Below are 26,370 nucleotides of genomic sequence, written 5' to 3'. Positions count from 1 at the left end.
GCAGATGGGATTATTACTACGATGGAATTGTGTAGGAGACTCCTTCGACTCCCATCAGATGCTGTATCTAAACTGCTTATCCTCCTTGTCAGTCAAATCATTCACCGGAGCACCCGCGTCATCCAACACGACATCCTCAGAGTACTCCGCGCCCTGGCCGCTGCTCGCCGCCGCCTCCCTCTCCGCATTGTCCCTGGAACAAAGCCACCGGTATGCCACAATGACCGTGAACAGCAAACACCACGTAACAATAGCCGTGACCACGCCCTTGAAGTAGCGCGGCTTCTCGGTCCACAGCTGCGGCGCGCCGATGCAGCCCGCGCAGTAGCCGATGAAGAACATTGCGTTGACGATCGCGCGCTTCGTGTTGCCCTTGACGTTGGAGGCTGTGAGGGAGAGGAGGATCGACCAGACGGCGGTGATGCAGGATGCCTGGAACATTGCGCATTAGTCTTGAGAGGATGAAAGGGATGGGGATTGACGTACCAGCCAGGATGCTCCGATCATGCCCCAGCCGGCGTCGGTGGAGAGCTTCAGGAGGAGGATGTTGCCGGCCAAAGGGGGCAGGATGAGCACGAGGGCGACGAGGGTGCGGTGCCTGGGGAACATCATGCAGCCGCAGACTCCGATCCACAACATGCCGATCTGGACGGCGCCGGAGGGGGCAGTGTAGAGCATGGTTTCGTATTTGTTGTAGCCGATGGTGTTGATGACCAAGGACGCGAACTGGTTGCAGCCAAGTCAGCACAAAATACAACTTGGAAGATAATAGTCGGGGAGATGACTAACCGTCAAGACGGGCGACTGCATCGTCACCAGAACACCAAACCAAAACACAAACCATGTCTTGATATCCAACATCGCCTCCTTGAGCTGTCTCAGCGAGAACGACGTCTTATCGCCGCCCTCGCGGTCTTTGGCCATGCGCATGGAGAGCACCTGCTTCTGGCGCGGGGTAAGGAACCACGCGTCCTTCGGACCGTTGGGCATGAAGAGGTAGAAGACGACGCCCGAGGCGGAGGTGATGGCGCCGCAGACGAGGAAGAGCGTGCGCCAGGGCGCGAGGGAGAGGGCCGTGTTCTTGGCGATGCCGTACATCAGGAGGCAACCGCAGATCTGGGCGAGGCCGTTCATGGTGATCCAAAGACTGCGCAGAGTTAGGTTAGTCCAAATTGAATTGTAGATATGCTCGAGGTTTGGGCTTACGCAGTTCGCAGGGCGTGCTCGTCCTTGCGGTACCAGATGCTGGTGATGGTGATGAAGGCGGGGGAGACGGCGCCCTCTGCGAAGCCGAGGAGGAAGCGGACGGCGGCGAAGCCGGAGTAGTTCTGCGGAGCGGCGAGGCACATGCAGACGATGCCCCAGATGACTCTGGTAGCGGAGTTTTGTCAGTGATGGCCATGGTGGCAGACTATGGGTGGACTTACACGGTGACTCCCACGAACTTGGTCAAATGCAGCCTGCTCATGAGGTAGATGAATGGATATTCAGACACCAGTTGGCCTGCGCGTTGAGATGTCAGCGATGGCAGCTTCCTGTGAAGACAATGCTTTGGCTTGACTTACCGACGTAGAAGATAGATGAGCACCAAGAATACTGCGTGCTGGTCATGTTCAAGTCCGTAATCAGGCCGAAGACCTACGTTGGTCAGTTACGGAGTTCATCACGGGGAAGACTAGCCAACTTACGCTTGCATAACTGAGACTTTGCTTGTCCAGGTACTGCAGGAAGAAGACCACACACATCTGTCGATCCAAGTTAGCTCAATTGTTCACAGTTACAAGACACAACACAAGGGTCAACCAACCATGGGCAGAATAGTGCAGTCAATCTTTCTCAGAACCGCCCTCTCCTCTTCCTCGGTGTAAGACTCGCTCAACTCCAAAATCTGGCCATTCTTCTCCTCAGCGTCCTCCGGCTGCGGCCCATCGTTGGTCTTGGTCTCAATGGAAGAAGTCATCCTGAGTCGCGTGAGGGGGGTGGTTGGTTCTCAGTGGAAGATCCAAAGACCGCAGCCAACGCCCCTTCACAAACTTGCAGATCCGCCCGCCCTTTAAAAGAAGAAACGAGGGAGGGAGAAAGGAAAAAACGTGGTTGACAATGCTCCACCGGTGCATATCTCGAATCCCGGGGTAAGTGTGCCCATTATTTTCCCCGCACCCAAGAGGCAAGCATTATCAGAGAGTCATGTCAATCAAAGACTGATTCCTGCGATACCTCTGCTAGCGTTGATAGGGGTGATACGCGGGGTGGGGCGGGCCATGTTGCCGATGGTTGTGGCAGATATCCGATGCCGGATATCGGCAACATGGTCTTTGAGTGTGACCATGTTCCCGATGATAGGATTGTGTGTTGATTTCCGATGCTTGTTGTTGCATTGTCTTTCTCACCAAAATTGGGTGTTGTTGGGGGATGGCGTTAACCGTCTGATGAAGCCAATCAGATAAATATTTCTGTTTTCTGGAAGTGTTGGCTGTGTGTTCGGATGACTGAGCGTTTGCACATCCTAAATCCCAAGTCCAGTCCTTTCAGCTTTCTTCCCCTCATTCGACTTCTTCGAGACTCACTCTTCTGGACCAACACCATCCAGAGAATAATCACGAAACCTTCACAATGGTCACCGAAGCCGACCTCAAGCCCTGGCTCAAAGCCCCAACGCGGCGCTACATCCTCACCAACGCAACCATAGTCGACGTCACCGACGGCTCCCTCCACCCCAACGCCGCCGTCCGCCTCAAAGACGGCCTCATCGACGCCATCCTCCCCTCCGACCCCTCCACCGTCTCCGCCGCCGTCGCCGATGGCTTCGCCGAAGTCGACTGCGCCGGCAAGTTCCTCTGCCCAGGCCTCATCGACGCCCACGTCCACGTCATGGCCGTCCCGGGCTTCGACTCCCTCGCCGCCGCCTTCAGCAACCCCAACGACGTCTCGCTGCTCCGCCAGCCGTACGTCTGCGCCCAGATGCTGCACCGCGGCTTCACCAGCATCCGCGACTGCGGCGGCGCCCTGCTAGCCCTGAAGGAGGCCATCAACGACGGCGTGTTCCCCGGCCCGAGGCTGTTCATCGCAGGCCACGCGCTGTCTCAAGCCGGCGGACACGGGGATGTCCGGCGCGGGCCGCATGACCACAGCGAGTGCTGCGGCGGGTCGACGACCGGCTTGGGGAGGTTGTGCAACGGCGTGCCGGAGTGCATGACCGCCGTGAGGGAGGAGATCCGCACCGGCGCGGACTTTATCAAGATCATGGGCTCCGGCGGCGTGTCATCCCCGACGGACAAGATCGACCACCTCCAGTTCACGGGCGCCGAGATCCGCGCGATGGTGGAGTGCGCAGCGAACGCGGGGACGTACGTCACCGCGCACGCGTACACGACCAAGGCGATCCGGCACTGCATCGACAACGGGGTGCGGGGCATCGAGCACGGCAACTTCGTGGATGTGCCGACGGCGAAGCTGATGGCCGAGAAGGGCGTGTACCTCACCCCGACGCTGATCACGTACGCGCAGATGGCGTCGGAGAAGTGGAAGGGCTATCTCCCGCCCGAGTCGCGGGTCAAGAACGAGGAGGTGCTGACCGCGGGCCTGGTGGCGCTGAAGACGGCGTACGAGGCGGGCGTGACGATATGCTTCGGGACGGATCTGTTGGGTCCGCTGGGCGCGGCGCAGAGTTTCGAGTTCTCGTTGAGGGGGAGGGCGATCCCGGCGCTGGCGGTGCTGCAGAGCGCGACGATCAACCCGGCGAAGATGTTTGGCAGGGAGGCGTCGCTGGGGCAGGTCAAGGCTGGGTTTGAGGCGGATATCATCATTGCGAATGCGAACCCGCTGGAGGACGTGGGCATCTTTGATGATCCGGAGGCGTCGGTTGCGGCGGTGATTAAGGAGGGCAGGGTGTATAAGAGCAGATGGGACGGGATTAAGGAGGACTCGGAGGTGCCGATTAGGATCAAGCCGGCGCTTTGATGTAATTTATATGGAAAAGATGGAGGTGGCATTGAACATGCGATAACAATGAAATGAGACAATGACTTTGACATTCTTGGTTTGTGTTGTATTTACTCTAGGCCCCCCGTGAAGTCGAGAACGTCCATCCCCGTCAACCCCATCAGATACATCTGGTCATCGCTCCACGGAAACGAAGCCAGCCAACCTTCATCCACAGCTGGCAACGCCATCAGGTCTGGGTTGTGAACACCTCCGAGGGGCATCTCAAACCCCGAGGCCGAAAGCTCCTGGAGCTGCAGCGCCGCCGCCTCGTCCCACGTCTCCGACAACTCGACCTCCGGCACCGAGGGCCCTCCATCATCAGCATCCGCCGGCTGCTCTCCAGACCCCTCCTCATCCTCATCCTCATCCTCCGAGGAACTCTCCGCAACCTCAGCAGTCGCCAACCACTCCGCCCAGTCCCCATACCCCGTCATCCTCTCCTCCACCCTCGGCACCCTCTCCTCCTTCCTCTGCACACGCAACAGCCGCCCCCTCGCCTCATCCGTAATCCCCCTCAACGCCTCCACAAACCTCACCCCCATCCCCGCCGTCGCGTTCCCCCCGCCCGCCATCCTCCTCAAGCAATCCAGCCCAAACGCCACCCGCCCGTCATACCCCGCGTCGCGCTGCAGTATCCCCGCCAACAGCACCACGATCGTCGCGATGCTGCACCCCTGCAGGTCCGTGAACGAGAACCGCGCCATGTTGCCGCTGCGGCTCAGCCCCTCGAACAGCTCGAGCATCTTCTTCGCCGCGCGGATGCAGGCGTCCGCGGCCTGCTCGACGGCCGCGCTGGGGGCGGGCGGCGGGTCCAGGGAGCAGAAGACCGCGCGCAGGCGGGCGCGGACGACGGTTACCACGGAGACTTTGCCCATGTCGATCCAGGCGAAGTAGTAGTTCAGGTGCAGGTGGAAGACGGCGCGGTAGCCGGGGGAATTGGGGTGGATGTTTTGGAGTTTGAGGGGGGGCGGGAGGGAGCGTTTCCAGGATTTGAGGGCTTCTTCGTAGGTTGAGACGGGGTTTGTCGGGGAGTTTGTCGACCAGGCGCTGGACTTAATGTCAGTTGATGTGAATCCCAGAAGAAAGGGGACTTACGCTGGCTCAGAGAGCTTGTCAATAATGCGCACCAGCTGGGCATACACAATCTGATGCTGCACATTATCAAACTTCTGCTGCGCGTCGCGGGGGACCGGCCGAGGGAGGCGAGCCGTGATGATATCCTGGCTGATCGACCTCGGCCGATTCAACTTGATTGTCACAGTCCTCTCCAACGAATAAACAGACCACCACAGCCTCCGCCTCATCTCCTTCTCATCCTCGCTTAACCCGGGCTCATCCGGCTCCAAATGCAGCCCAATCGCCAGTGCCTTCCTCAACGCCAACCCCATGTACACATACGACGCACTAATCGCGCTCGCCGGCATCAGGTACACGCCCAGCACATACGCCGCCTGCACCGACCGCAAACACGGCCGATCAATCAAATCCGCCATCAAAATCCTCGCCTGGTCGTAGAATATCCGGCCTGGGTCCTCCTCCCTCCCCACCACCCTCTCATCCTCCTCCGCCGGGCGCGCCAGACTCGTCCAGTGACTGCCCAACGCAAACACCGCGAGCACAAAACACACGAAGCCCGTGTCGCTGCGCAGCCGGCACCCCTCGTCGCTGTAGAAGGCGCCCAGCTCCGCGGTCAGCTGCGCCTGGTCAAAGTAGAAGAACAGGTCCGTCCCGTAGGTGATGCACACCTCGAGCAGGAACTCAGCGACGCCGCGCGGGGGGAAGTCGCGGACGGCCTTGCGCACGCGGCGCAGCTCGGCGGGGGACTGGGAGTCAGCGGGCGGCGGCGGCGGGCGGGCTTGGGGAGGCGAGGTGTCGTCTGGGGATGCGGGCGCGGGGTGGGTGTCCAGGCAGAAGGCGGAGCGCAGGCGGGTGAGGAAGCGCGGCCACATGAAGGCTTCGCTGGGGGGCGCGCCGGCGGTGGGGGAGAAGTCGACTTCGTCTTTGAGGTCCGTCGTTGTCTCATTATGCGCTGCGACGGTGTTCGTGTGAGCGTCATTTCCAGGTACCGGGACGACACCGTCCTCGGGACTGCGCTCCCGCTCGAAGCGGCACGGATGTGAACCCTGCAGACAACGGACACAAGTGCCGGACGGCGTCTCGACGCACTTGTTCTTGCGGGCCTTGCAGCGGTCGCAGGCGCGCGGGGCGCGTTTGCGGTCCGCGTCGGGGACTCTACGCCGGCGCCGGCGGCGTAGGGCGGCTGCGGAGGCGGGGTCCATGGGCGGGTGGATTGAGTACATGTGTCGCCGGGAGGAAGGACATTGTAGTGAGAGGCGTGCGTAGCGCTGCTCAGCTTCCGCGGAGCATGATGTGTCCTTTGGGAGGATGAGTGAAGTGGGTGTGTAGAGTGGTGGTCATTATCTTTTTATCTCCGCACTTGGGTCCGATTTGGAGGCGGAGGGATGTTGATAAGGAGGTGGCAGGGATCCGGGGTTGATGGCAGTCTTCAGTTGTACGGGGGATCTTACGCAAAAGACCTGGAGTTTGATAATTCTATTTCGAGGTGTATAGCCTGAAGACTAAATGATAGAAGTACTTCCTGACAGCTGTCAATTAAATAGCAAAACAATACCTGGAAAATCAAACTTCACACTCGCAATCCGTGCCGATGCCGGCTTGGACCCTGGATTGCGGGGTGCAGCAGCCGCCGGCATTTCCCCGCGTCTCGGCCCACCACCCGACGCGCACCGGCCTCAACTCGTTTGCGGACTCGGAGATCTTTTCGTAAGCTCCTGTTCCTCGCCCAAGTCCTTCAATGAAAATCTCCCTGACCTCGTTCTGAAGGCTTCCTTGATCGTGGCGAACAACCCCGGCATCTCAGCCCCAGGCCTGTCCATCCTCGCCCCTGGATGCACGACATTGAACACGCCAATGGCCAGAACCATTGGCACCGCCTCCAATCCGTAGAAGTACCCCTCACGAGTAATCAACTGGTTATCCACCCCGTGTCCCGAAGAAAACTCGACGAGCCGGTACACGATGCGCACGGTAATGCTGCCCAGTGAAAAGTACAGCGCCCACACCAGCGGCCTCCACCCTTCCCGTCCGTTGTGAAGCCTCTCTGCCCGTCGCATGTCCCGCTGGAAAACGAGCGCCAACCCCACAAAAGCGAGGATGAAGACCTCTTGGAGGCCAATGCCGCCCATGTAGATATGTATCGCGCGCATTTGTTCCTCCGGTGGGGCGGTCGGGCCGGCCATGCTGCCGCCGACGAGCTGGATGATGAAGGAGACGACGTCGAGGGCGACGAAGAGGGCGGCGAAGAAGGTAGCGGGGACGCGTAGGAGGGAGCGCGAGGGGTGGAAGAAGTGGATCATCCGGCCGAGGGTCATGTATGCGAAGGCGTTGACCCCTGGTGATTATTAGTGCTGGTCGATAGCATGGAGAGAGGAGACTAACACAGTGGTGCGAGCAAGATGAAGATTTGGAAGATGAGGTAGATGCCGCTATTCTGCTGGTACCGTGTGCTTAGAGAGCGAAAGACGAAGGCGAGGGTTTCCCAGATGCTCGCCATGATGATGACCCAGCACCATCTCTGTCCTAACATTAGTCGAAGCCGTGAGAACGTATGCAAGGCAGACTTACGCACCTTCTTGTACCTAGCCGCTTGCCAGATGTGAACGGCAGTCAAAACTCCAAACACCACGGCAAATGCGATAGCCGCCGCGAAGCTTGGGTAGTAGTTCCAGAGGGCGCCGCAGCTCCCCGGGGGCACGTAACCATTGGCGTCCGGCTCGATGGTCTGGACGCAGGTCGGGAGGGCGAGGGTGATGGTCTTGGCGGGCACTGTGACGTGGCTGTCTGTAACGCCGGGAATGGTGATGAACTTGGTGGTGATGAAGTCGCCGGTGGGAACCGCAGAAACAGTCGAAGAGGTGATTACTGATCGTTGAAATAGTTGGGTGTTCGTCGGCGTGGGCGAGGGACCGGATGGCAGAGCTGCGGCTGAAGCGGCTAGGGCCAGGATGATCCAGGTGAGGGACATGGCGATTGGAGTCAAAGATGAGATGGCAGGAAATCCTGAAAGTGATGGTTGTCTTTCCCATCATCAACATCCTCGCGGCTCGTCCGCTCATATTTAAAGAAACTTGTTGAGATCGAAACCGAAGATATTGTCAAGAATGCCTGGCGATGCACAGCCACTTCAATCGCGTTCTTTACATAAAATAGCGAGCCGACCAATCGCAGCACACGGCACTAGACATTGTTGTTAATGATACCGCCCGCGGGAAGGATTCGCAGGGGTGGCGTAAGCACTCGTGCGGGTTGAGGCACAGACAGGGACATGTCGCGGAAGACGCCAAAAACAAGGGTGCGACTGCAAATAGTTATTTTAGGGCTTGCGCCTGAAGGGAACCTCAAACCACTCCTCGCGTATCGTGATGGGCCCATCGAGCTCCCTCATCAAGAGGGCGACCTTCTTCCAGACCGTCACGCTGCCGTTGCTCCCAGGCACGATGCGCGCTTCCTTCTGCATCGCCGAGTCCTTGATCCGCATGCCTTCCGGTGGGAGCGTGCCGTCGTCGACAATGTCCTCCAGGTCATCGTCGCAGCGCAAATGCACATCGTTCTCGACCTTCAAGAGCACTCTACCGAGCGATAATAGGGTGCTGTTGTCCCATAAACTCTCCCGCTCATGTGATATCGTTCTCACCAGCTTCAGCGCGGCGACTCGCAGGCGCAGTGACCTGCACTTGACGACTACGAAACCCAGTAGCGGCGCGAAGCCCATCTCGAAGGTGAACTTGGCGCGCGGGTGCTTCTCGTGCGACGAGCGGAGCAGGATGTCCGTCTCGTGTGCAATGTCGATGATCCTCTGAAACTTTTCGAGATGCAGGTCGAATATCGTCTCGGCCCGCGATAGACACGTGTCAATCCAGATCTTGCCGACGATCCATTTCATTTCGAGCAGCTGTATGATGAGAACATCCCGTTCTGACATGCAATCTGCGTTCAAGGCGGCCTTCTCGCCCCGGTAGAGACGGAACGCGGCGTCCCAGCTGTCCAGTGCCTCGTCAAGCTCCTTACGGTCCTGCATGACCAAGGGCCCAGGCTTGGGACTCGTTTCATCTCCCAGTCGGTACTCGTCGGCGGTCCTCACGAAGCGGATGGTACGAACAAGTAGAGGGTCCAGGGCGGCCTGGGCCTCGGCGAGCGTCTTGTACGGCGCGTGCGGGACAGGCTTCCCGATCTCCATCGCCGGGAACGTTTCGGGCCGGACGCCGAAGAAGAAAGGAAACACACCGAGACGGCAGAAGGCGGGTTCTAGGTGGTCACGGATGAACTTGGACTTGGAGCGGGACGCATTCAGGATGTTGATGCCGTGCCGGCAGTGTTCGATGGCGCCCTTGCATTCTCCACGCAGCATGTCGACGCAGACGAAAAGCAGACACACAAACAGCACCGTTTCCGGGTTGTCCGTCGTCCTCAGGTGCCGGATGGCCTCGTTGTAGTTTGACACAGCAAAGAGGTTCTTCTCCCCAGCGAGCCGGTCTATGGGGTTTTCCTTGAACTTTTCATACAGCGAGCTGATGGTCAGGACGGCGTACTTTGCGGCCTGCTCCTGGTGAGACAGCTGGGTGGCGAGATGGGTCCAGAAGTAGTTGTCTAGCGGCCCGGCGAGGACTGGGGCCACGACGCCGCGAAAGAAGCTCAAGGCGCGGAGCTCTGACTCGGAGGCGTTCTGGGTCGGCGGTGGGCAGACACGGAGCAGCTGAGCCCACGAGTATGTGCCATTGGGAGGGGCGACGTAGCCATCACACTTCCTGCCGGTGCTGACGCAGCGGTTACACGCCGGGCGGGCCTCATCGCACTTGACTCTGCGGATCCTGAGGTTTTGTTAGCACATTGGCCAGGCCTGTGGGGATGAACAGTCAAAGGACCCCCTTACTTGCAGGTGATGCATCCTGTCTTCACCTTTGATAACCCATGCCTCGCCATTGAGAGGAGGAGAGCAAGTACCCTTGGATAACAACAGGTAGGTGCGAGTGCTGTGACGCCCTGTGCGAGTGACAATGTCCTGTGTGTGTGAGGTTGTTGTATGAGAACAGGTAAGGTAGGTGAGGGAGGCCGAGGGAGGCCGAGGTACGCAACGCCCTGAGAGACGTAGACGCCGACGCCGGTGGTTTGGTCAAGATCCGAGGCGACCTATCGAGAGACAGATATTTGGCAGCAGGCTTTGCAGGCTCCAGGGAATGGGCCTCATAAGTAGTGCGCCAGCGACATGATGGGCGGACGGACTTCAACTCGATCCAATGTCGATAACAATCGTAGGTGCGTAAGTGTAGATGAAGTGAGGTTAGTGTAGGCGGGCAGAATGTTTCAAAAGGTGAGGAGGCGCAGAGTCGAGATCCCAATCGCAACTGGCCGCTAACAAGAAAAGCAGCAGGAGCAGTTGCCGGTCGCTGACGATAAGCCCCGAATGCCCCTTCCTCCCCAGGAACGACCAGCAGGAACCCCGCTCCAGTGCGGGGCATTCGCGAGCGGGCCAATCGGATGATTCGAGAGGAGAGGCTACTCCGCCTAGCGTGCCTTAGTGGAGATTAAGCGAGGACTAGCGCGTATTATGTAAGACTTCCTTTCCCTCTGCTAGGTTCTGCTTCCCTTCAGTGCCATCTCAAGATTCTTAATCTCCACGACACCTTCACGACATCTTCGCTTTCGTCCCATCACATCCATCGCGAATTCTAATGCCCCTCACGCAAATGATAGCCCGCGATATACGAGCAGGTGCGGGCCCATGACATCTGTCGTAGAAGCTTCCCGCTGTCTGGGCATGAGCTTATCTCCGAAACACACCTCTGCTGGTACATTTGTCAACTATCGCGAACTACCATGGATCTCGACAGCCAAGGGAACCCCAATCATCCCGCGCGAGACACGACGCGCGCGCGACGTTCATGGTTGTGGTCTACGAGAAACTCAAAACCCGGTCAGGAGTTCGGACCTCCGTACCAAGTCTACGGGTAGCCACACGGGTGCTACGTTGTCGCCGGCCGCCGGTCCAACTGCTGCTGCGGGTCTAGACTGAGTCTACCTCTCATGTTCGGACAGGATTGCCGGCGCATCGCGCGGACGACCTCGGGAATGCGCGGGACTGCGCTATTTCTCATCTTAGGGAGTCAATCTCGCGGAGGTCCCGATTGAGTAACTATAGATCGTCCGGTATTGCCCGTCCGCCAGCGTCAAAGTCGGCGCATACAACCACCAGCTGAAAGCTTGTATCCACTCCGCCGGTGTCAATCAACAGAAAACGGGCATGTTGCCGCGGCCGACTGCCTCTGGGGATCGAAGCCTCTCCAATACTTCTTGGACATTGGCTACTTATTCAGTTCTGCTGCTCCAATGCGTCGATGAGATACGGACGATTGCAAGTCCTTGCCTCTTTCGGCAGAAGTGGCAGGCATCGGGGGGCCCGCGGCTCCGGTCTCCTGCCCTCGGCCCCGTCCCGAGGCCCATGTTGAAGTCCACCTACGTCCACCCAAACTCTTTCTCAACCACCTTTCACCTCCACGCGTTTCGCAGTCGCACATGGATCGGCATACCTTCCTTGGCCTTTGCCGTACCAGTGCCGTTCTGATAGCACCGATGACCTTCCATCACTTCCTTGGGGCCAGTGTAGTTCCTGCACACACAGTCTGTCAGCCATCGTTCCTACGAGCGCCTTGGAGATGCTTGAAACCTTACCTCGCGGCATCCCACTCGTCCCAAGCACAGTCAATGTCGAACTCCCTCGCCAAGAACGCAACAGCCATTCTGACCTCCGTGTTGGCGAGCTCCAGCCCAATACAGACACGAGGACCGTTTCCAAACCCCCGCCAGGCGCCTTTCGTGGGGTACAGCGGATCGTCCGGGTTCGTGGTCAACCAGCGCTCCGGGATGACCTCCTCAGCACGAGGCCACACCTTTTCCTCGCGAGACGTCGAGCGAATGCCGTCCCAGAGGTCAAAGTGCTCAGTCGGCAGCGCCATGCCGGTTTCCTTGTCCTTGATCTGGTAATCAGGGCTGCCTTTTCTAAGGGGCGGAATGACGGGATACAGCCTCATCGTCTCCTTGATCACGCCAGCCGTGTACGGCAGCGAGTTCAGGAGATGCGGCGATTCCATTAGTCTTTCCTTCAACTTTGAAGGATCCTTGCCAAAAACCTCGTCATGCTCAGCTCGCACCTTGTCGAGGATCGCTGGGTGCTTGGCCAAGACGTGTATCGTCCAACAGATGACTGTCGCCGTCGTATCATGGCCTGCAAACATGAAGATCTTAAGCTGTGCCATGACACTTTCGATGAAGCCCTCATCAGGCGGAAGCGCCTTCTCGGCAATCAAGCCCTTGAGAGGCTTCATCGCCTGGTCCACCAGCGTCTTTGATTCTCCGTCGCCCTTGCGCTCGAGACATCTCATGATGGGTTGGTAAAGCTCGTCACGCAGCGCAACCTTGTTCCTGGCAATTCTCCACTGACGGACGGGGTCAACGCTCCAGATCTTGTCGATAATGCTGAACCGCAGCCGGCACTGCGCAATTTGGTCCATCAGCGCGACCTTCAACTTGCTCGGGCCATCAGTCTGCTCGTGGAGCTCGATCCCCAGCGCCGCACGCCCGATCACGTCCATCGTCAAATTCGTCGCCAGGTCCTCGAGCGTAAACACCTCGCCCCATTTCCCGCCCTTGCCAGCGTTTTTCCGAAAGATGCCCGCAAACGTCTCAACGTCCTTGATGATGCCCGGGACGAGCGAGACAATGTTCTTCGGGCTGAAGGCCGGGTTGAACCGCGCGCGCCAGACCTTCCACTCGGCGCCTTCCAGGCTCGCAATATCCAGGTTCTCCGTCAGCGGCTTGACGAACTCCTTGTGAGCCCGCGGGAGATCTGCGCTACCGGTTTGCCAAGCGACTTCCGGCTCGATGGTGAAGCACATGGGCGGGCCCATGGGCCAGAGGTCGACGTAGATGATGGGCGGGCATGTCTTGCGACCGGGAAAGAGTGCCGGCCAGTTCTGGTAGATGAGCTGGGAGAAGTAGTTTGTGTGAATGTCTTTGGGCAGGCCGGATGTAATTTTTGTGATGACAGGTATATGTCCAAAGAGTAGGGAGTAGGGCATCATTGGCTGTGAGCCTCGTCAGCGCTGTCCTGGTGAATGGTTTGGGGTTGTTCAACTTACGACGCCCTGTCTCCTCAGTCTCCAAAACAGGAGCCGTACTTGAACGAGTTGCACCAGAGTGTAGCCAACACTGAAAATTACGAGCAGCAGAATGGCGCGAAGCCCAATCTCCGCGGCGCTGCCGCCCACGGATAGGTTGAGTATCGCCATGTTTCTCAGATGCCGTCAAGCACGACGGTGACGGCAGCGATGCGGTGCAATGTGACAAAGCTCGCCTACGAGGGCCTACGAGGGAGCTCGTTTCCTTTATTCTTCCTCCCGCCAAGGGACCTGGCAAGGGTGACTCTAATAAGCAGGCCGCCATTGGCCGCCTGCGCGATGAACCTCCCCGCCGCGTGTCCGGCATCATGTCCGGAGATGGAGACGGTAAGAGGCAATGATTGACGCATGCGCGGCGGGACTCGCAAAGGGGTTGCATTGAAGATGCCCCATCAATGGGGGCAGACGCATCGCACCCTTGACATGTTGGCGGGTTCTCTGAAGCCCCGAATGATAGTGAGTGACGACGCCATGCATGAGTGTGTTTTGGCCTTTAATCCCATGCTCTTTGTCTTGCGAGGAAGACAGGCGCAATGTGCAGTACCGACTTTGGGAAGTTCCTAGATACGAAGGATGCCATCGTGAGCCGAGGAACGATGCAACGCGGTGGGGTCCAACGCGAGGGTCAGGAAAGGGTAGCCGGCATGCGTTTAAACCATTAGGGAATGTAGGTTGGCGGCACAACTAGGGGAACGCATCCGTACGGGCATTCCCGCATAATTCACTGATTTTGCGTGTGGTCATTGGCTGGATGTGATATCTCTTCCGAAGCAAACCAACACAGGGTAACATCGCCTATCTAGGGTGTGGGCTGGCACAGGTGGCTACCTCGGGACCACAAAGTCTTTGACACTGGACAATATCAACACAAAGATGCGAAGCCTTTGAACTTTGATGTTACACGATTGCAGATCGGCTTCGCGATATCAGAATCAGTATCGGCAACGGTAATTGTATGGTAGTCGTTGTTCTCTGAAATGGTTTGACGTGGAGCTTTTGACATGTTGAGAAGCTCATGGAAGAAAATCAAAATGACCTCATCCGCCGGACAGCTTCCATCGAGACCGGGACAGAAAGATTGATCATTACTCTTCCATCTGCTGCAAGGCTTGCGCTAGGAATTCAGATACTATTGACCATTTGGGTACTTAGGCAATCAATCAGGTGTTTGCGTATCTTAGACTGTTCAAATCAGTTCATCTTTTGTGCGCGTCTCGTCGATCAGGCCACGGAGAATAGTCTGCAACGGGTAAAACATGGAATTCTCAGTACTATTCAGCTCGACGTGTATCATTGAATCATTTTTCTCCTCAAAGTTTGGCTGATGTTGAGAGGAACCAGAGGATACGTGTAGGCGGATACGAACGTCCGCCCCGGAGGCTCACTTCCGCCGCCGTCTTGGCATGTTTCTAGAAATCACTTTTCTCGACGAAATTCTTAAACCTCGTGGACTCTCGGTCTACATATCGTGATATTGTCTGTGGCCGACAAACACCTAGACCTACATTCATGCCGTACGCAGCTCTCATCGACCGAGCCCGTCAAAATCGGGGGAGTTCAATGATTAAGGTCGGCGAGAGAACAGAAAAAAGACCGATTTGGGACGGCATGGAAGACAGAAAGTCGGCAGCCGACGTAGAGTGACGCCGAAGATTGTGTCATCTGGTCGTCCGTGAACAGGCGCAGACGAGTCCCGAGCGTCCTCATGCCCCCACGACACATAGCAAATATCTGATGTCGCCGACAGAAGGCAGACATTCTCAATAAACAAAACATTCCAAATGCTGCGCGCGATCGAAGATGAAAGGAACAAAAATCAAGGTGATGATCCAAACGGCGATGCATCGCCGTTGGAAAGACGCAAGTGCTCGGTCAGCTCGCTATGATCTGAACAGCCCCCATTCCCCATGTGGCCAAACACCGCGTAAACCGCACAGCCCGCCGCTGCGGCTCAAAGCTGACAGACTTCCACCGTCCGAGCGACGGGAGGAACTACTCATCTCATGACGTGCAAACAGCCACTTCCACCTCGGGGACGCGGTGTGACACGAACGGCTTGACGGGACGGGGTGGCGCGCGATTGGGTGCGGCGGTGGTGCCCCGGAGGTCGGACACGCAGCCTGGGGTGGGTGATTGGCCGTGGAAGAAAGTATGGAAAGGCAACAGAGTTCGCGAGAGAAATCTCTCGCTCGTCATGGAACTATTCTCGGTTTGGCCGTGTAAGCGTCCGAGATGTCAAGGTTTGCCGCCCACGCGCCTCGTGCATTGGCATTTCTGTCAAACCTAGTCGACGGTATTACGCGGACAGCTGATGAGATGCCCAATCGGCGAGGCGCTGCACTGCTTTTGTTGCTGAGAAAAGATCATGGCTATGTTGACTTTGACGTCAGGGGGAATAAGCTGTGAAGACTTCCTTCGTAAGGGCCTCTCTTGGCTCGGTTGGCAGGTCAGATATATAATCCTGCCGTTACACCCGACTTACCAACTCTCTTCCAGCTCATCAGCACCACACTCCGACATCACTCACGAAGCTCTCGTCGCAAATCTCTCACTATACAAACCATCTACAACATCTCTATTTCACAAGAACAACTCCAACCTTCAAAATGAAGACTTCCATCTTCGCCATCCTCGCCGTCGCCGCCGGCCTCGCTGTCGCCGATGACATCAAGCTCCCCGACTGCGCCAACGGCTGCCTCAACGACGGCCTCCAAAAGGCCGGCTGCACTCGAGACAACATCAAGGACTGCTACTGCCAGAAGGCCGACGTGAACTCTCTCGTCACCTGCGTCTCCAACAACTGCAAGAGCCAAAACGACCTGCTCGCGGCCGCACAGTCCGCCGGCCAGATCTGCCCGAACGGCGTCGGCAACAACGGCCAGTTCGGCAACATCCCAGGCTTCCCTGGGAACAACAACAACAACAACAACAACGGCGGTGGCGGCCAGGGAGGTGGCCAGGGCGGCGGTAACAATGGCGGTAACAAGGGCGGCAACTAAAATCTCGCATAGCATTGGCCGCTTTTGCGCGGGAACCATAGAACCGCATTTGAGTTTGTTGTTTTGCTGAGCCCACCGTTCCGATTCATTTATTAGCTAGTTGACGGCACTGTTCTTCTTTGCATTTGCTTTTCTTTTTTCTTGGGTCGAGTTTTGACTTTTCAGAGATCTTTTCAATCTTAGCTCATCATCCGAACCCTACTGCACAGTTGCTGAGTGATATTGTGAAGGTGCTGATTCTATTGGATACAACTGTGAAACTGTCATTCATGCCCCATCCTTCATTCACGGTCTACATGTGTGTAGGGTGCACTGCTTATAAGTCCGGACTCTGGGTTGAATGGCAATTCTTGAAGATAGGTTGCATTGTGTGGCCCCAATATGTGCGGGTAAAACTCAAGTCCAACTTTTTATGTTGGCGTGTGAATGACTGATGGATTACGGCAGGAAGCTAGGTAGAAGCGGTGGGTTGCAGCAATATGACAGTAAAATACAAAACAAATAGACCAGACGTTCTTGGGGCCTTAAATGAAAATTATCATCAAAATCATCAAAAAAGCAAAAGTTATGGGCCCTAACCAGGGATCGAACCTGGGACCTCTCCCAGGTTGAGGTGCCGAAGACAACCCTAAGGGAGAATCATACCGCTAGACCATCAGGGCGTATGTTTTCAAGAGGAACTCTTGTTGGGGGCTCGGTCAGAATTTGCTACCCAAGTTCGCTAGCGCAATTGCGTCAGGTTTCAATGTTCCGCGCTCGCTCGGGGAGCTGCTGCTAGTTCTTCTCGTCGTGTTTTGTAGCGTTCCGCAGTAGTAGAACACGAATAAGATGAGTCGCCTTCTCTATTGAAAGTTCAATCGTTCGCGTCAGCAGAAGACGGATGACAATGCTGTGTTTTGTGTGAAGAAGAGAATGTTGCAGCTTGGGGGCGAGCTGGGTCTTTGTAGCGGTGTTCTAGCGTTAGACGCCGCCTGAAGCGGCCTGGCGGGGCGGTCGCAGCACCTGAACCGCTCTTGGATTTGGTACCCCTGAAGCAAGAACCCAACTCAAGCGCCGATGCAGGAGGAATGCACATAGCACTTTGTGCGTCCAGAGCCTGCCGCGAATCAGACTTAGAAAACTGTGCATTTTCTGGGTTATTTTTCTTCCATTGAACAGTACTATGTCAAGTTGACATGTATTCTGCCGCTCCGCCTTCGCTTTGCCAGCACTGCGGCAAGGTACCCCTCACTTACGATGATCTTCGCTCAGTCATCTCTTTCGAGGATCCTGCAATAGATAGAGACATGTACTACAACGCATCCCATCACCAGATGCAGAGCCCACAACTATCAAGGCTTCAAGTCAACTTTCCCTAGACTTCAAGTTCTCAGACTCATTGATCTCGAGAGCGACAGCTTGATCGAGGTGTCAGATATCCGCCCATACAAGTATGTTACGCTCAGCTACGTTTGGGGCGGAGTTTCTAGCTTCAGACTCAGCAAGTCAACTCTTGGACGACTGCGGCAACCTGGCTCGATCTCTCAAATATGCGACAGACTGTCGCTCACGATCCTGGATACCATGAAATTAATAAAGCTCCTCCGGCTTCGCTATGTTTGGGTCGACCTTCTTTGTCTCGTACAGGACGATCCAGAGGACCTGAGGAGAGGCACAGCAGTGATGGACAACGTCTTTGAACGGTCGTGGCTTACAGTCATCGCCGCCTGTGGAACCCATGCAAATTCCGGTCTATCAGCGGTGATAGGGACGCGGGCACCCCAACACGCCATGCGAATTACAAGCAAGACGCGCCTCGGGCTGTACACGCCCCTCGACTGGGCGCTCGCAGCAACGGTCTACCAGACGAGAGGGTGGACGTAGGTTGTACCCGCGTTCATTTTCCACATTAAGGACTGACGAACAGAGACAGCTTTCAAGAGCAAGCCCTATGTCAACGAGCACTCTGTTTCGTCGTCAACAAAGTCTTCTTTCGCTGTGCAAGCGACGAGTTCAGCGAGGCATGCTTAGACCAGCCAGTCTCCAAGAAGAAACACGAGTGGGAGGAGCCATGGTCCCCGCCCCAGGCGTTCCGGCTCAAGTATCCAGTGCGCGACTGGGAAGACATCGTCAGCCGCTACTCTGCCCGGGCTCTCACGGACCAAAGAGACGTCCTGCGTGCCGTCGAGGGGATCATGCGCCGCGCGACAGAGAAGTGGAACATCCGGTTCATCGAAGGTACTCTAGTCCAGGCCATGGACTTCTTTCTGCTTTTCGGAGCCGGGTTCACCTCGATGACTGCAAGAAGGCGCCGGGAGGGGTTTCCCAGCTGGTCGTGGTCGGGCTGGGTGGGTGCTAGTCGCGTTCGTCCGAGCCAAGGACATGTCTTCTACCAACTTCACCACTGGCTCAAGCAGAAGTGCTGGATACTGTGGTATGAAAGAGGAGTAGACGGGGAGTTGAGACTCTTCACAGATCCTGTGCGCAACTCGCCAAGTGGACCTTGCTACAGGGAGCGCTTCAAAAGCCAGCTCCCTACTGACTCGGACGCCTTTCGCACTGCACCGTCCTTATCGCCAACCGTGACACCCGTATACTCTGTTCTGCAATTTTAGACGCTGGCCATCTTTCTGGAATTCTCAAGAAGTATTTCCTGGTCTGAGGGTGATCTTCGAGGGGCAGATGGGCAGGGTTGTGGGGGATTGACGGCAGACAGCATCGAGGAGATGCCTAGCTTCGAGCACGCAGGGCCATATGAGATACTCCTTCTATCAGAAGCTGTGTCGACTCCTCATCCTCAAACCCGATTGTCTGAGTACGATTACAATGTCATACTAGTCAAGCGGGACGGTGATTACGCAGAAAGGCGCGGGATCGGGCACGCGGGATCGGGCACATTCGAGAATGGGCCATTGGCACGAGTTTTGCGCCGGGTCCGGTTTGGAAGGAAATTGTATTGAAGTAAAGCTCAACTACAGAGTTTAATAAAACAAGTCTCTAATATGCAATGTGCTATGGGTATAGGTTGGCTCGTCTGCATGCTACAACGTCCCCATATGAGTCTTAGGAGGACTGACGTTCATCTGTTCCGAGGCTATAAGACCCGAATGGTTAACTTTTCCCACTCAATGCTCATGAAATCGAAGATCGTCTGCAGAAATGCCTTATTTGGGGCAGCAGTGACACTTGTTCAGGAAGTTAGCTGACGGCCAGAATGAGAAGCGCATAGATAAACGTACACGGACGGCGCCTTCATTGACGCCTGTGATGGTTTGAAGACAGCCACCGTCGACTCTCTCAGTTGTAGCACAGATCTGCTTTCCACTCAAGAGGTTGTTACAGGCAGATAGAGGGGACTGGATGGCACTCGTCAGTCATTAGGTGAGGAAATATACCATTCCACTTACGCATGGGTAGATCCGATCTTGACAATTATCAGCGCACACGAGTGGTGCCGCCAAGAGCACCACAAAAGCAGCCACGTTTGCTAGATGCATTTCTGTAGTGAATGAGCAAATTGATTGCAAAGTCTAGATGGTGAAGTAACCAGATAACGGATGGTCAAAGTTCTTGGGTGAGAGCGCAGGAAACCTAAAGAAAGCTAAAACAGTTACGCAGCCGCTTCTTATTCTTCTGGTAATACAATTTTGTCTGAGACTATTATGGACTTCCAGCACTGTTCACTGACTCGAAGTAACGGACTGCTGATGACGCCCGTAAAACGATAATTTTCGCCATGTGGGGAACTCTTGATTAAGACAGAAAGTTTTAGTTTCCCATGTTGCCGAAATAGACACGGAAAGGCAAGTCAACCACGAGAAATGGTTCCAATGGTTGACTTCTACACTAATATGATCCCCATGAGCGGGGGTTAACCTTGCCCAGGAGACCTTCTAGATTTCAGCCGGAAACCACGGAGGTCTTAGGCTGAGTTCGTACGAGCTTTGCTACGTTGTTTGGCATAGGTAATACCAATGGACGGCAAACATTGCATAGTCTTTATGTAAGATAGATATGAGTAGTAAGCCGCGTGGCCACCAGTGTTCACAAGAATGCGGCTGCCTCAGCAAGCCATCAGACAACGACATGGTGAGATGCGATCATCATGAGCCCCGAGTACGGCATCCTGCCGACCAAGCTCAACATTCTACATGTCACAGGTTTGATGGATCGATCCAAAGAGGGTTCACAGAAGACAAGGCATCACAGTTTAAGGGCGCAAAGTATTCTTTTGGGGGGACATATGAGATTTGTATTCAAGGGCCAAGTGGCCGTAACCTCATTGAAGAGGAAAGAAGTAGGTATCGTAGACATAGAAGACTCGTTTCATCGTACTTCTCAGTCTCCGTGAGACGAGAGGACTTTCGTTTCCGTTTTCATCATTTTTTTGGTTGTTCATTTCGTTTCGTTGATTGTTTCATGTCGTAAATGTCGTTGAAGTGAGTGAGACCGCGTCGATTGCGGCCGGGCTCGGGGACTTGCTTAGCGTAAACTTGCTTGTTACGCTCAGCACACCCCGACGTGATAAGTAGTAGGGTGTGTCGGATGTTTCTCTTCTTTGTGGAAATTCCAACACGGCAATGATTCTCTGGTAGATCTTCGCGTGTCGGCGGTTTGGTGGTTTGCGCAAACCGCCGCCGTGGTTACATGTAGCTGGCCCACGTCTGGACGGTCCGCAGATGCAGACTGGCGAGACTAACGGGGAGCTCGAGCGGAGCGTGTTTGTTCTTGGCGGCGGGGCCGTTGAGGCAGGAGGCCGGGATCTTGACGGTGAAGTCTTCGAAGCTGGATTCGGCGCCCGTGCCGGCAAGGCCGGTCGCCTCGAGCTTCTCAAACTCCTCCCTCAGGCTCTCGACGTACGAGCTCTCTCTCTGGGCTGGAAAAGTGTCAGCATAACGGCGTCGATATGTTGAAGTGGAGGAGGGAAAACGCACTCTCAGAGACGTCGGTCCTGTTGTCAAAGTCGACGGACCAGGTGTTGTCCGGTGCCGAGACAATCTCGGCGGGGCACCCGGCGGCGGCGGCACCCTGCTTCTCGGCCGAGAGACCGAGGAGCATGGCCAGCAGCACCGACAGGAGCCCCATCAGCCTCTGCCACGAAGGCGAGGCCTGGGCCATGTTGGATGTCGTTGGGTGGGTTTCTCGAGGTTGATCCTCGGAAGAGGGTGTCTTCAAAAGAGAAGAATCAACAAGAGATGCGGGCACCTGCACGTCTTTAATAGGCGGTCAGTTGGTTCACTCGTCGGCGACCCGGGCAACGGACGCAAACGCCTGGGGTGCGCAATGAGCGGTGGACATCGTGGGACCGGTCAGCCACTCGTTTTCTGACTCTCTGTCGTGCGCCCTGCGGAATTCTCTGCGTGCTGCACACTTCCTCTGTCGGAGTCGTTCGTTGAAGATGACCTGCATGTGGAATAGCGCATGTGTGCTGTCATGCAGCGGTGGGCTGGGCTTCTGGCGGTAAGAGACTCAGTATTGGGCGCGTGCTTCGTCTGATGGCCGGATCGAGAAGGCAGAGCTGGGCGTTCATGGGTTGGTTTGTTGAGGTTTCCACAGAGACGCGAGGACGACGAACCGGATCGCTTTGAGGGAGCTGACGCCCTGGGGACCGGGTCGGGGTCGTGATTGGAGAGAAAGAGTGGCGGACGGGGTTGGGAATGGGTTCGGACAGGGGCGAAGACCACACCGCAAGAACGCCAGGCGAACGAACTCCACAACGTTGACGGAATACAGGCTCAGATTGGCGCGAGGCTCAGGGGTGTGCCGGGCCTGTTCGTACCCAACCCTTTTGTTCGTCTGCGAGGAGGCCGGCCGGTAATTTTCGGTGAGAACTTGAAGCGGAAGACTCGTCCGGTGTCCGGAGGCGGTCCCGGCCGAGTCGGTGGGTTTCGGCATCGGGCTTTGGAGCCGTTGAAGCTTGGCAAAAGAAAATTCCTCAGGCATGATTCAGGTGGGCGAAAAGCTGGAAATTGCGAGCGGATATCAGATCATCTGATAAGATGGTATCAACCAATCAAAACATGCGCCGAGATCTCGGTCCCTCGTCCAGCGGCATGGCATCCCTGCTAAGTTCTTGGATCTTGCTCTGAGTTGTTTACTCTCATTGTACTCTGATCTTGCTGTGTCAATTCAAGAACTTTCAAGGCAATGATTCCTTCATTATGTTCTGGTGTCGAGGCTTCGGAGGTGCAACATGTCGACTGGCCATAACAGTCTGACATGCAACATGCTGAACTCGCTGTTTGAAGTTGCGAAAGTCTGTGAAAACTCGAGTCACATGTGAGAAGATTTTGAGCAATCTTGAACGCTACCCAAAGAATCTGATTCTCCGCCATAGATGAACCGATGCAACTTGGGAACTCGGCATCCTAGGCCGCTACAACTTGATTCGCCCATCGGTTCAAGGCACTCGGCCAAGAGTCCCTCTTCCTGCAAGTTATCGATCCACCAAGAGGATCCCCGGAGAAGATTTCGTATGCAATGGCCTGTTTGTTCCGAGATCTTGTCACTATTTAGTGTCATCGAGTCCCTAATGATCAGCATGTGAGCACTTTTTTTTATCTTACCTTACTCGATCCGCTCAACTTCAACAGCACTGCAGTCGAAACACCAAGCAGCCGAGATGAAATTCACAACCGTCATCGCGACTCTGGCCTACACGGCCGCTGCCCTTGAGTGGCTCCCCGTCGTTCCTCTCCACGCGCGTCAGTTGACCAGCGGGCCAAAGTACGAATGCCACGCCGACTGCGGTATGTGATCGAAACTCCGACATGAAGACACAGATACTGACGGCATGCAGGCTACGCCATCCTCGGAGCCGAGCAGGACAACTACTGTACCAACGAGACTTGGACCGGTCTTCTGGAGGGCTGCCTTGAGTGTGCCGAGAAGTATGATATCTGGCAGTACTACGGCGATGGTGTGACGGAGGCTGCCGAGGTGTGTAACCTGGACGCTACCCCCGTCTCGGCTTCGAACAGCTCAAACAATGCGACAGCAACCGCCGGCACGAGTGCGACTGGATCCACGTCCTCCCCGACGTCAAGCACCGTACGTATTATCTCTCCCAGTCGTAGGCCACACCAGAGACTGACTCGATGATAGAGCGCTACTGCCACTGATGAGGCTAGCATTGCCAACTTGAACAAGCCTGCGACTCTCGTTTTCGCTGCTGCTGTCTTGGCCGCGATTCAGTTCATGTGAAGCTTTGGTAATATGATGCGACGACACGGGATAATGAGGGATGATGATGTTTAGTTGGCAGCGTAATTGCAAACACCTTTGCGTTTTACATGTGAATAATTCAAGTGACAGCGGACTGAGTTTGACAGTTCTGAAACACATGATAATTACAAAATTGGGTAGTTTGAACAGGTGCTTCCAACTTTATATGTCTTCTTTGATTGATCAACTGTTGGTTCCAGCTAAGTTAGACCCGGCTTGAATAAGTGAGTATGTGAATCCTCGGTAAGAGAGGACATGATTACAGCGCTTAGGGGTCTGCCGGAGAACCATATGTCTGCCGCACGAACTCGTCACTCAATCAATATTAAATTCGTTTTTGTACTTGCTCTAAGTAGGTCATTCATTTCATAGTGGTAAAACTTAAAATCGGGTGCCAGCAGATGGACAAACATGCTGTTCTTGAATCTTACAGTGTCGACTTTCTTATCAGATCCAATGTCACTGGCCCGCTAATATTGAAGCCCAAACCCCTTTGCTGTTCGAGGTCATTAAAGACTCAAGCATATTGGTCACAACTTGGAAGATCGATAAAGTTTAGAAGAAGACGAGTGCTCTTATTGATAAGTCTACAAAAAAGCAAACGCCCATGCAATGTACCAGCCAGCTACTCCAAGCGGCTTTGCTATATTCTACAAGAGAAAGCTCCGCTAGAAGTAGTAAGAAAAGAAAAAAGAAACATCTTCCATCACATTCAAGCACGCTCCTGATGAAGCTCCGATTGTCAGACCAAGTGGTATGTCAAATCCTCCAAGATTGTCGCACTTTTTGTTGTGTCGCTCAAGCAGAGCCGGTGGGCTCGGCGCCGCCGAAGCCGGGGAAGCCACCGCCGAAGCCGCCGGAGGGCTGGGCAGCGCCGGGGACCTGGGTAGGGCGGCCGGAGGGGAAGCCGGAGGGAATACCGGTGCCGTGGTTCTTGCCCTTGCCGCGGCCCTTGCCCTTGCCGGTGGGGCGGGCGCCAGCAGCACCAGTGCCGGTGGGGGCACCGGTCTCAGCGGCGGCAGCGCCGAAGCCAGCAGCCTCGTCGGAGCGGGTGTTGATGCGGGTCTCGAAGCCGGAGGGGGCACCGTGGTGGCCGCCGAAGCCGGGGAAGCCGCCGCCGAAGCCGCCGGAGGGCTGAGCAGCGCCGGGAACCTGAGTAGGGCGGGCACCGCCGAAGCCGGAGGGGAAACCGCCACCGAAGCCGGGGAAGCCACCGGATGGCTGGGCGGCACCGGGGACCTGAGTAGGGAAGCCGGTAGGGAAGCCGGTGGGGAAACCGGTAGGGAAGCCAGTAGGGAAGCCGGTGGGGAAGCCGGTGGGGAGCTCCTCGTTGTCCTGGGCGAAAGCGCCAGCCGAGAAGGCGGCGAGGATGGTAGCAGCGATAACGTTGGCCTTCATTTTGAAAAGTGTGTTGAGGATTTGACCGAGGAGTCGGTGAGTTGGTTGTTCGAGTTGGGTGGGTTGGAAAGGAATGTGTCGAAGAACGAATGAAAGCTTGGTATCAAGAACGGAACAGAAGACTAGCTTCGATGCTGTGAATGAAAGTGATGGAGATGGGATGGAATGGAGAGGAGAAGGGATAGCTCTTGGAAGGAGAAAGACTCATTCTTTATATCGAGATGGCCTTGCTACGGACGGCCACTCTTGTTTGGGTCATGGACCGCCCAGATGGCGTCAACTGATTCAGCAACACTGCAACATGGCAAACATGGTGAACCGTTGCGCCATCGGAGGAGAGAGATGCACCTGCAAGGGGCCGACCCAGAAGTGCGGGATGTGGGCGTTTAGCACCCAGGAGACAGGGCAGAACCCAGGCAAGTTGCCACTATTCGGTAGTTGAGGTGCCTGTGTCTGCGGCTCAAGTGAAGCTTGGATAGTTCGATGGCCCGACTTTGCCGCATTCGATCAAGACAGAACAGTGGTGAGGAGCATGGGTGTCAAATTGTTGTCAATTTCCAACGAGTGTCCATCAGGGGTTAAGGGGGGGCGTCTGTACCCGCGGGCGGGATGATGGATGCTGCGTGAGTGTGGATGGTGCGGATGGTGGAGCTGGGCTCACGGAGGATTCAGAGGGACGAGAACACAGACTGAGCCAGTTCTAGACCGGGTCAAGGAACCATGGATCTTCTCCAGGATTGAACTTTGACTGAGGTGATGCTGTTTGTGTGTGTGGCTACCACTGGCTGGACGGTGCTCTGTCGATCCAAGTGATGGGATAGGAACGGGGATCGCTGGGTGCGTTTCAAGAGAAAAACGGGTCTTGATGCTCCACCTATCCCTTATTTTCCGACCATGGACAGTTTGCTGTAAATTAGGGACGTCGTCGTCGCTGTTTCACCTTGACATGTTAGGGCGAGGGAAGCTTGGCTATCAATCCCAGTTCGGGGGTTTCTTCTTGTTTTTTTTTCGGGGTTGGGGTGCTGCTTAGTCCCATCTCCAATGGGGACGGACCATGTCTTACTTACGCGTCCATCGGATGGCAGACGTCACGCTTAAATGAGGCCAGGGGACATGCCTGCATCCCACCGCCTAACATCAACCAGTTGGCTAGCCTTAACAAACACCACGGCGCCAAAGCTGAAGGGTTGCACCCGTCTGTCGCCTGGTGCAAGACCGGAATTTCAGGAAGTCATATCCGCGATGTTGACGAATGGCTTCCCTCGGCTCGTCCAGTCCTTGGTCCTGCAACATCGATCGGTGAGACATCTCCGAGATTTGCTTCTTCTTTTTTTTTTTTTTTTTTTTTTTTTGCGTTGCGTGTTCAGGGACATCGGACGCAATAACCATAACCTCCTCGTCCGCTTCGCCGGAAGTCCGGCTTCGGGCCATGGACAGCGCTTAAAGCCAAATTGAGTCCACGTCATTTTTCAATTTTCCACTCATCATTACCAGGAGTCACAGAATCTTCCAGATTGGACTGTGTGATGAGCCTG

At 55.8% G+C, this 26,370-nt stretch overlaps 12 protein-coding genes across 12 annotated transcripts; 4 read left to right on the top strand and 8 right to left on the bottom strand.

Moving 5' to 3' along the window:
* Positions 1 to 54: 54 nt before the first annotated feature.
* On the bottom strand, positions 55 to 1,960 carry CGCA056_v006054 (putative transporter; the record flags this gene model as incomplete). The annotated part of the gene is made up of 8 exons (XM_037321305.1): positions 55 to 432; positions 487 to 726; positions 790 to 1,147; positions 1,207 to 1,371; positions 1,428 to 1,503; positions 1,566 to 1,638; positions 1,689 to 1,745; positions 1,808 to 1,960. The coding sequence occupies 8 exons, from the start codon at positions 1,958 to 1,960 to the stop codon at positions 55 to 57; spliced, it is 1,500 nt and encodes a 499-aa protein (XP_037179115.1).
* Positions 1,961 to 2,613: 653 nt separating this feature from the next.
* On the top strand, positions 2,614 to 3,960 carry CGCA056_v006053 (Uncharacterized protein; the record flags this gene model as incomplete). The annotated part of the gene is made up of 1 exon (XM_037321304.1): positions 2,614 to 3,960. One exon carries the CDS (start codon positions 2,614 to 2,616, stop codon positions 3,958 to 3,960), a length of 1,347 nt encoding a protein of 448 aa, XP_037179107.1.
* Positions 3,961 to 4,052: 92 nt separating this feature from the next.
* On the bottom strand, positions 4,053 to 6,263 carry CGCA056_v006052 (putative transcriptional regulatory protein; the record flags this gene model as incomplete). The annotated part of the gene is made up of 2 exons (XM_037321303.1): positions 4,053 to 5,031; positions 5,080 to 6,263. The coding sequence occupies 2 exons, from the start codon at positions 6,261 to 6,263 to the stop codon at positions 4,053 to 4,055; spliced, it is 2,163 nt and encodes a 720-aa protein (XP_037179105.1).
* Positions 6,264 to 6,737: 474 nt separating this feature from the next.
* Positions 6,738 to 8,029, bottom strand: atnI-0 (putative lipid transporter atnI; the record flags this gene model as incomplete). Its single annotated transcript, XM_037321302.1, has 3 exons — positions 6,738 to 7,396; positions 7,444 to 7,579; positions 7,634 to 8,029. 3 exons carry the CDS (start codon positions 8,027 to 8,029, stop codon positions 6,738 to 6,740), a joined length of 1,191 nt encoding a protein of 396 aa, XP_037179111.1.
* A 348-nt stretch (positions 8,030 to 8,377) lies between these two features.
* On the bottom strand, positions 8,378 to 9,984 carry atnN-11 (Aspercryptin biosynthesis cluster-specific transcription regulator atnN; the record flags this gene model as incomplete). The annotated part of the gene is made up of 2 exons (XM_037321301.1): positions 8,378 to 9,872; positions 9,935 to 9,984. 2 exons carry the CDS (start codon positions 9,982 to 9,984, stop codon positions 8,378 to 8,380), a joined length of 1,545 nt encoding a protein of 514 aa, XP_037179109.1.
* A 1,563-nt stretch (positions 9,985 to 11,547) lies between these two features.
* aflN-1 (Cytochrome P450 monooxygenase aflN) lies at positions 11,548 to 13,346 on the bottom strand (the record flags this gene model as incomplete). The annotated part of the gene is made up of 3 exons (XM_037321300.1): positions 11,548 to 11,668; positions 11,731 to 13,142; positions 13,197 to 13,346. 3 exons carry the CDS (start codon positions 13,344 to 13,346, stop codon positions 11,548 to 11,550), a joined length of 1,683 nt encoding a protein of 560 aa, XP_037179584.1.
* A 2,495-nt stretch (positions 13,347 to 15,841) lies between these two features.
* Positions 15,842 to 16,234, top strand: CGCA056_v006048 (uncharacterized protein; the record flags this gene model as incomplete). Its single annotated transcript, XM_037321299.1, has 1 exon — positions 15,842 to 16,234. One exon carries the CDS (start codon positions 15,842 to 15,844, stop codon positions 16,232 to 16,234), a length of 393 nt encoding a protein of 130 aa, XP_037179585.1.
* A 1,770-nt stretch (positions 16,235 to 18,004) lies between these two features.
* On the top strand, positions 18,005 to 18,828 carry CGCA056_v006047 (uncharacterized protein; the record flags this gene model as incomplete). Its single annotated transcript, XM_037321298.1, has 2 exons — positions 18,005 to 18,093; positions 18,147 to 18,828. The coding sequence occupies 2 exons, from the start codon at positions 18,005 to 18,007 to the stop codon at positions 18,826 to 18,828; spliced, it is 771 nt and encodes a 256-aa protein (XP_037178956.1).
* Positions 18,829 to 19,377: 549 nt separating this feature from the next.
* On the bottom strand, positions 19,378 to 19,710 carry CGCA056_v006046 (uncharacterized protein; the record flags this gene model as incomplete). Its single annotated transcript, XM_037321297.1, has 3 exons — positions 19,378 to 19,398; positions 19,453 to 19,569; positions 19,621 to 19,710. The coding sequence occupies 3 exons, from the start codon at positions 19,708 to 19,710 to the stop codon at positions 19,378 to 19,380; spliced, it is 228 nt and encodes a 75-aa protein (XP_037179596.1).
* A 1,146-nt stretch (positions 19,711 to 20,856) lies between these two features.
* On the bottom strand, positions 20,857 to 21,331 carry CGCA056_v006045 (uncharacterized protein; the record flags this gene model as incomplete). The annotated part of the gene is made up of 2 exons (XM_037321296.1): positions 20,857 to 21,089; positions 21,148 to 21,331. 2 exons carry the CDS (start codon positions 21,329 to 21,331, stop codon positions 20,857 to 20,859), a joined length of 417 nt encoding a protein of 138 aa, XP_037178948.1.
* A 1,504-nt stretch (positions 21,332 to 22,835) lies between these two features.
* On the top strand, positions 22,836 to 23,416 carry CGCA056_v006044 (uncharacterized protein; the record flags this gene model as incomplete). Its single annotated transcript, XM_037321295.1, has 3 exons — positions 22,836 to 22,962; positions 23,013 to 23,263; positions 23,318 to 23,416. The coding sequence occupies 3 exons, from the start codon at positions 22,836 to 22,838 to the stop codon at positions 23,414 to 23,416; spliced, it is 477 nt and encodes a 158-aa protein (XP_037178954.1).
* Positions 23,417 to 24,235: 819 nt separating this feature from the next.
* CGCA056_v006043 (uncharacterized protein) lies at positions 24,236 to 24,835 on the bottom strand (the record flags this gene model as incomplete). Its single annotated transcript, XM_037321294.1, has 1 exon — positions 24,236 to 24,835. One exon carries the CDS (start codon positions 24,833 to 24,835, stop codon positions 24,236 to 24,238), a length of 600 nt encoding a protein of 199 aa, XP_037178958.1.
* Between the last annotated feature and the right edge of the window lie 1,535 nt (positions 24,836 to 26,370).

The sequence above is a fragment of the Colletotrichum aenigma genome (genome assembly GCF_013390185.1).
Source record: "Colletotrichum aenigma strain Cg56 chromosome Unknown KSG_Cg56_contig04, whole genome shotgun sequence".
Lineage (NCBI taxonomy): Eukaryota > Fungi > Ascomycota > Sordariomycetes > Glomerellales > Glomerellaceae > Colletotrichum > Colletotrichum aenigma.
This window is presented reverse-complemented; position numbering and strand designations above follow the sequence as displayed.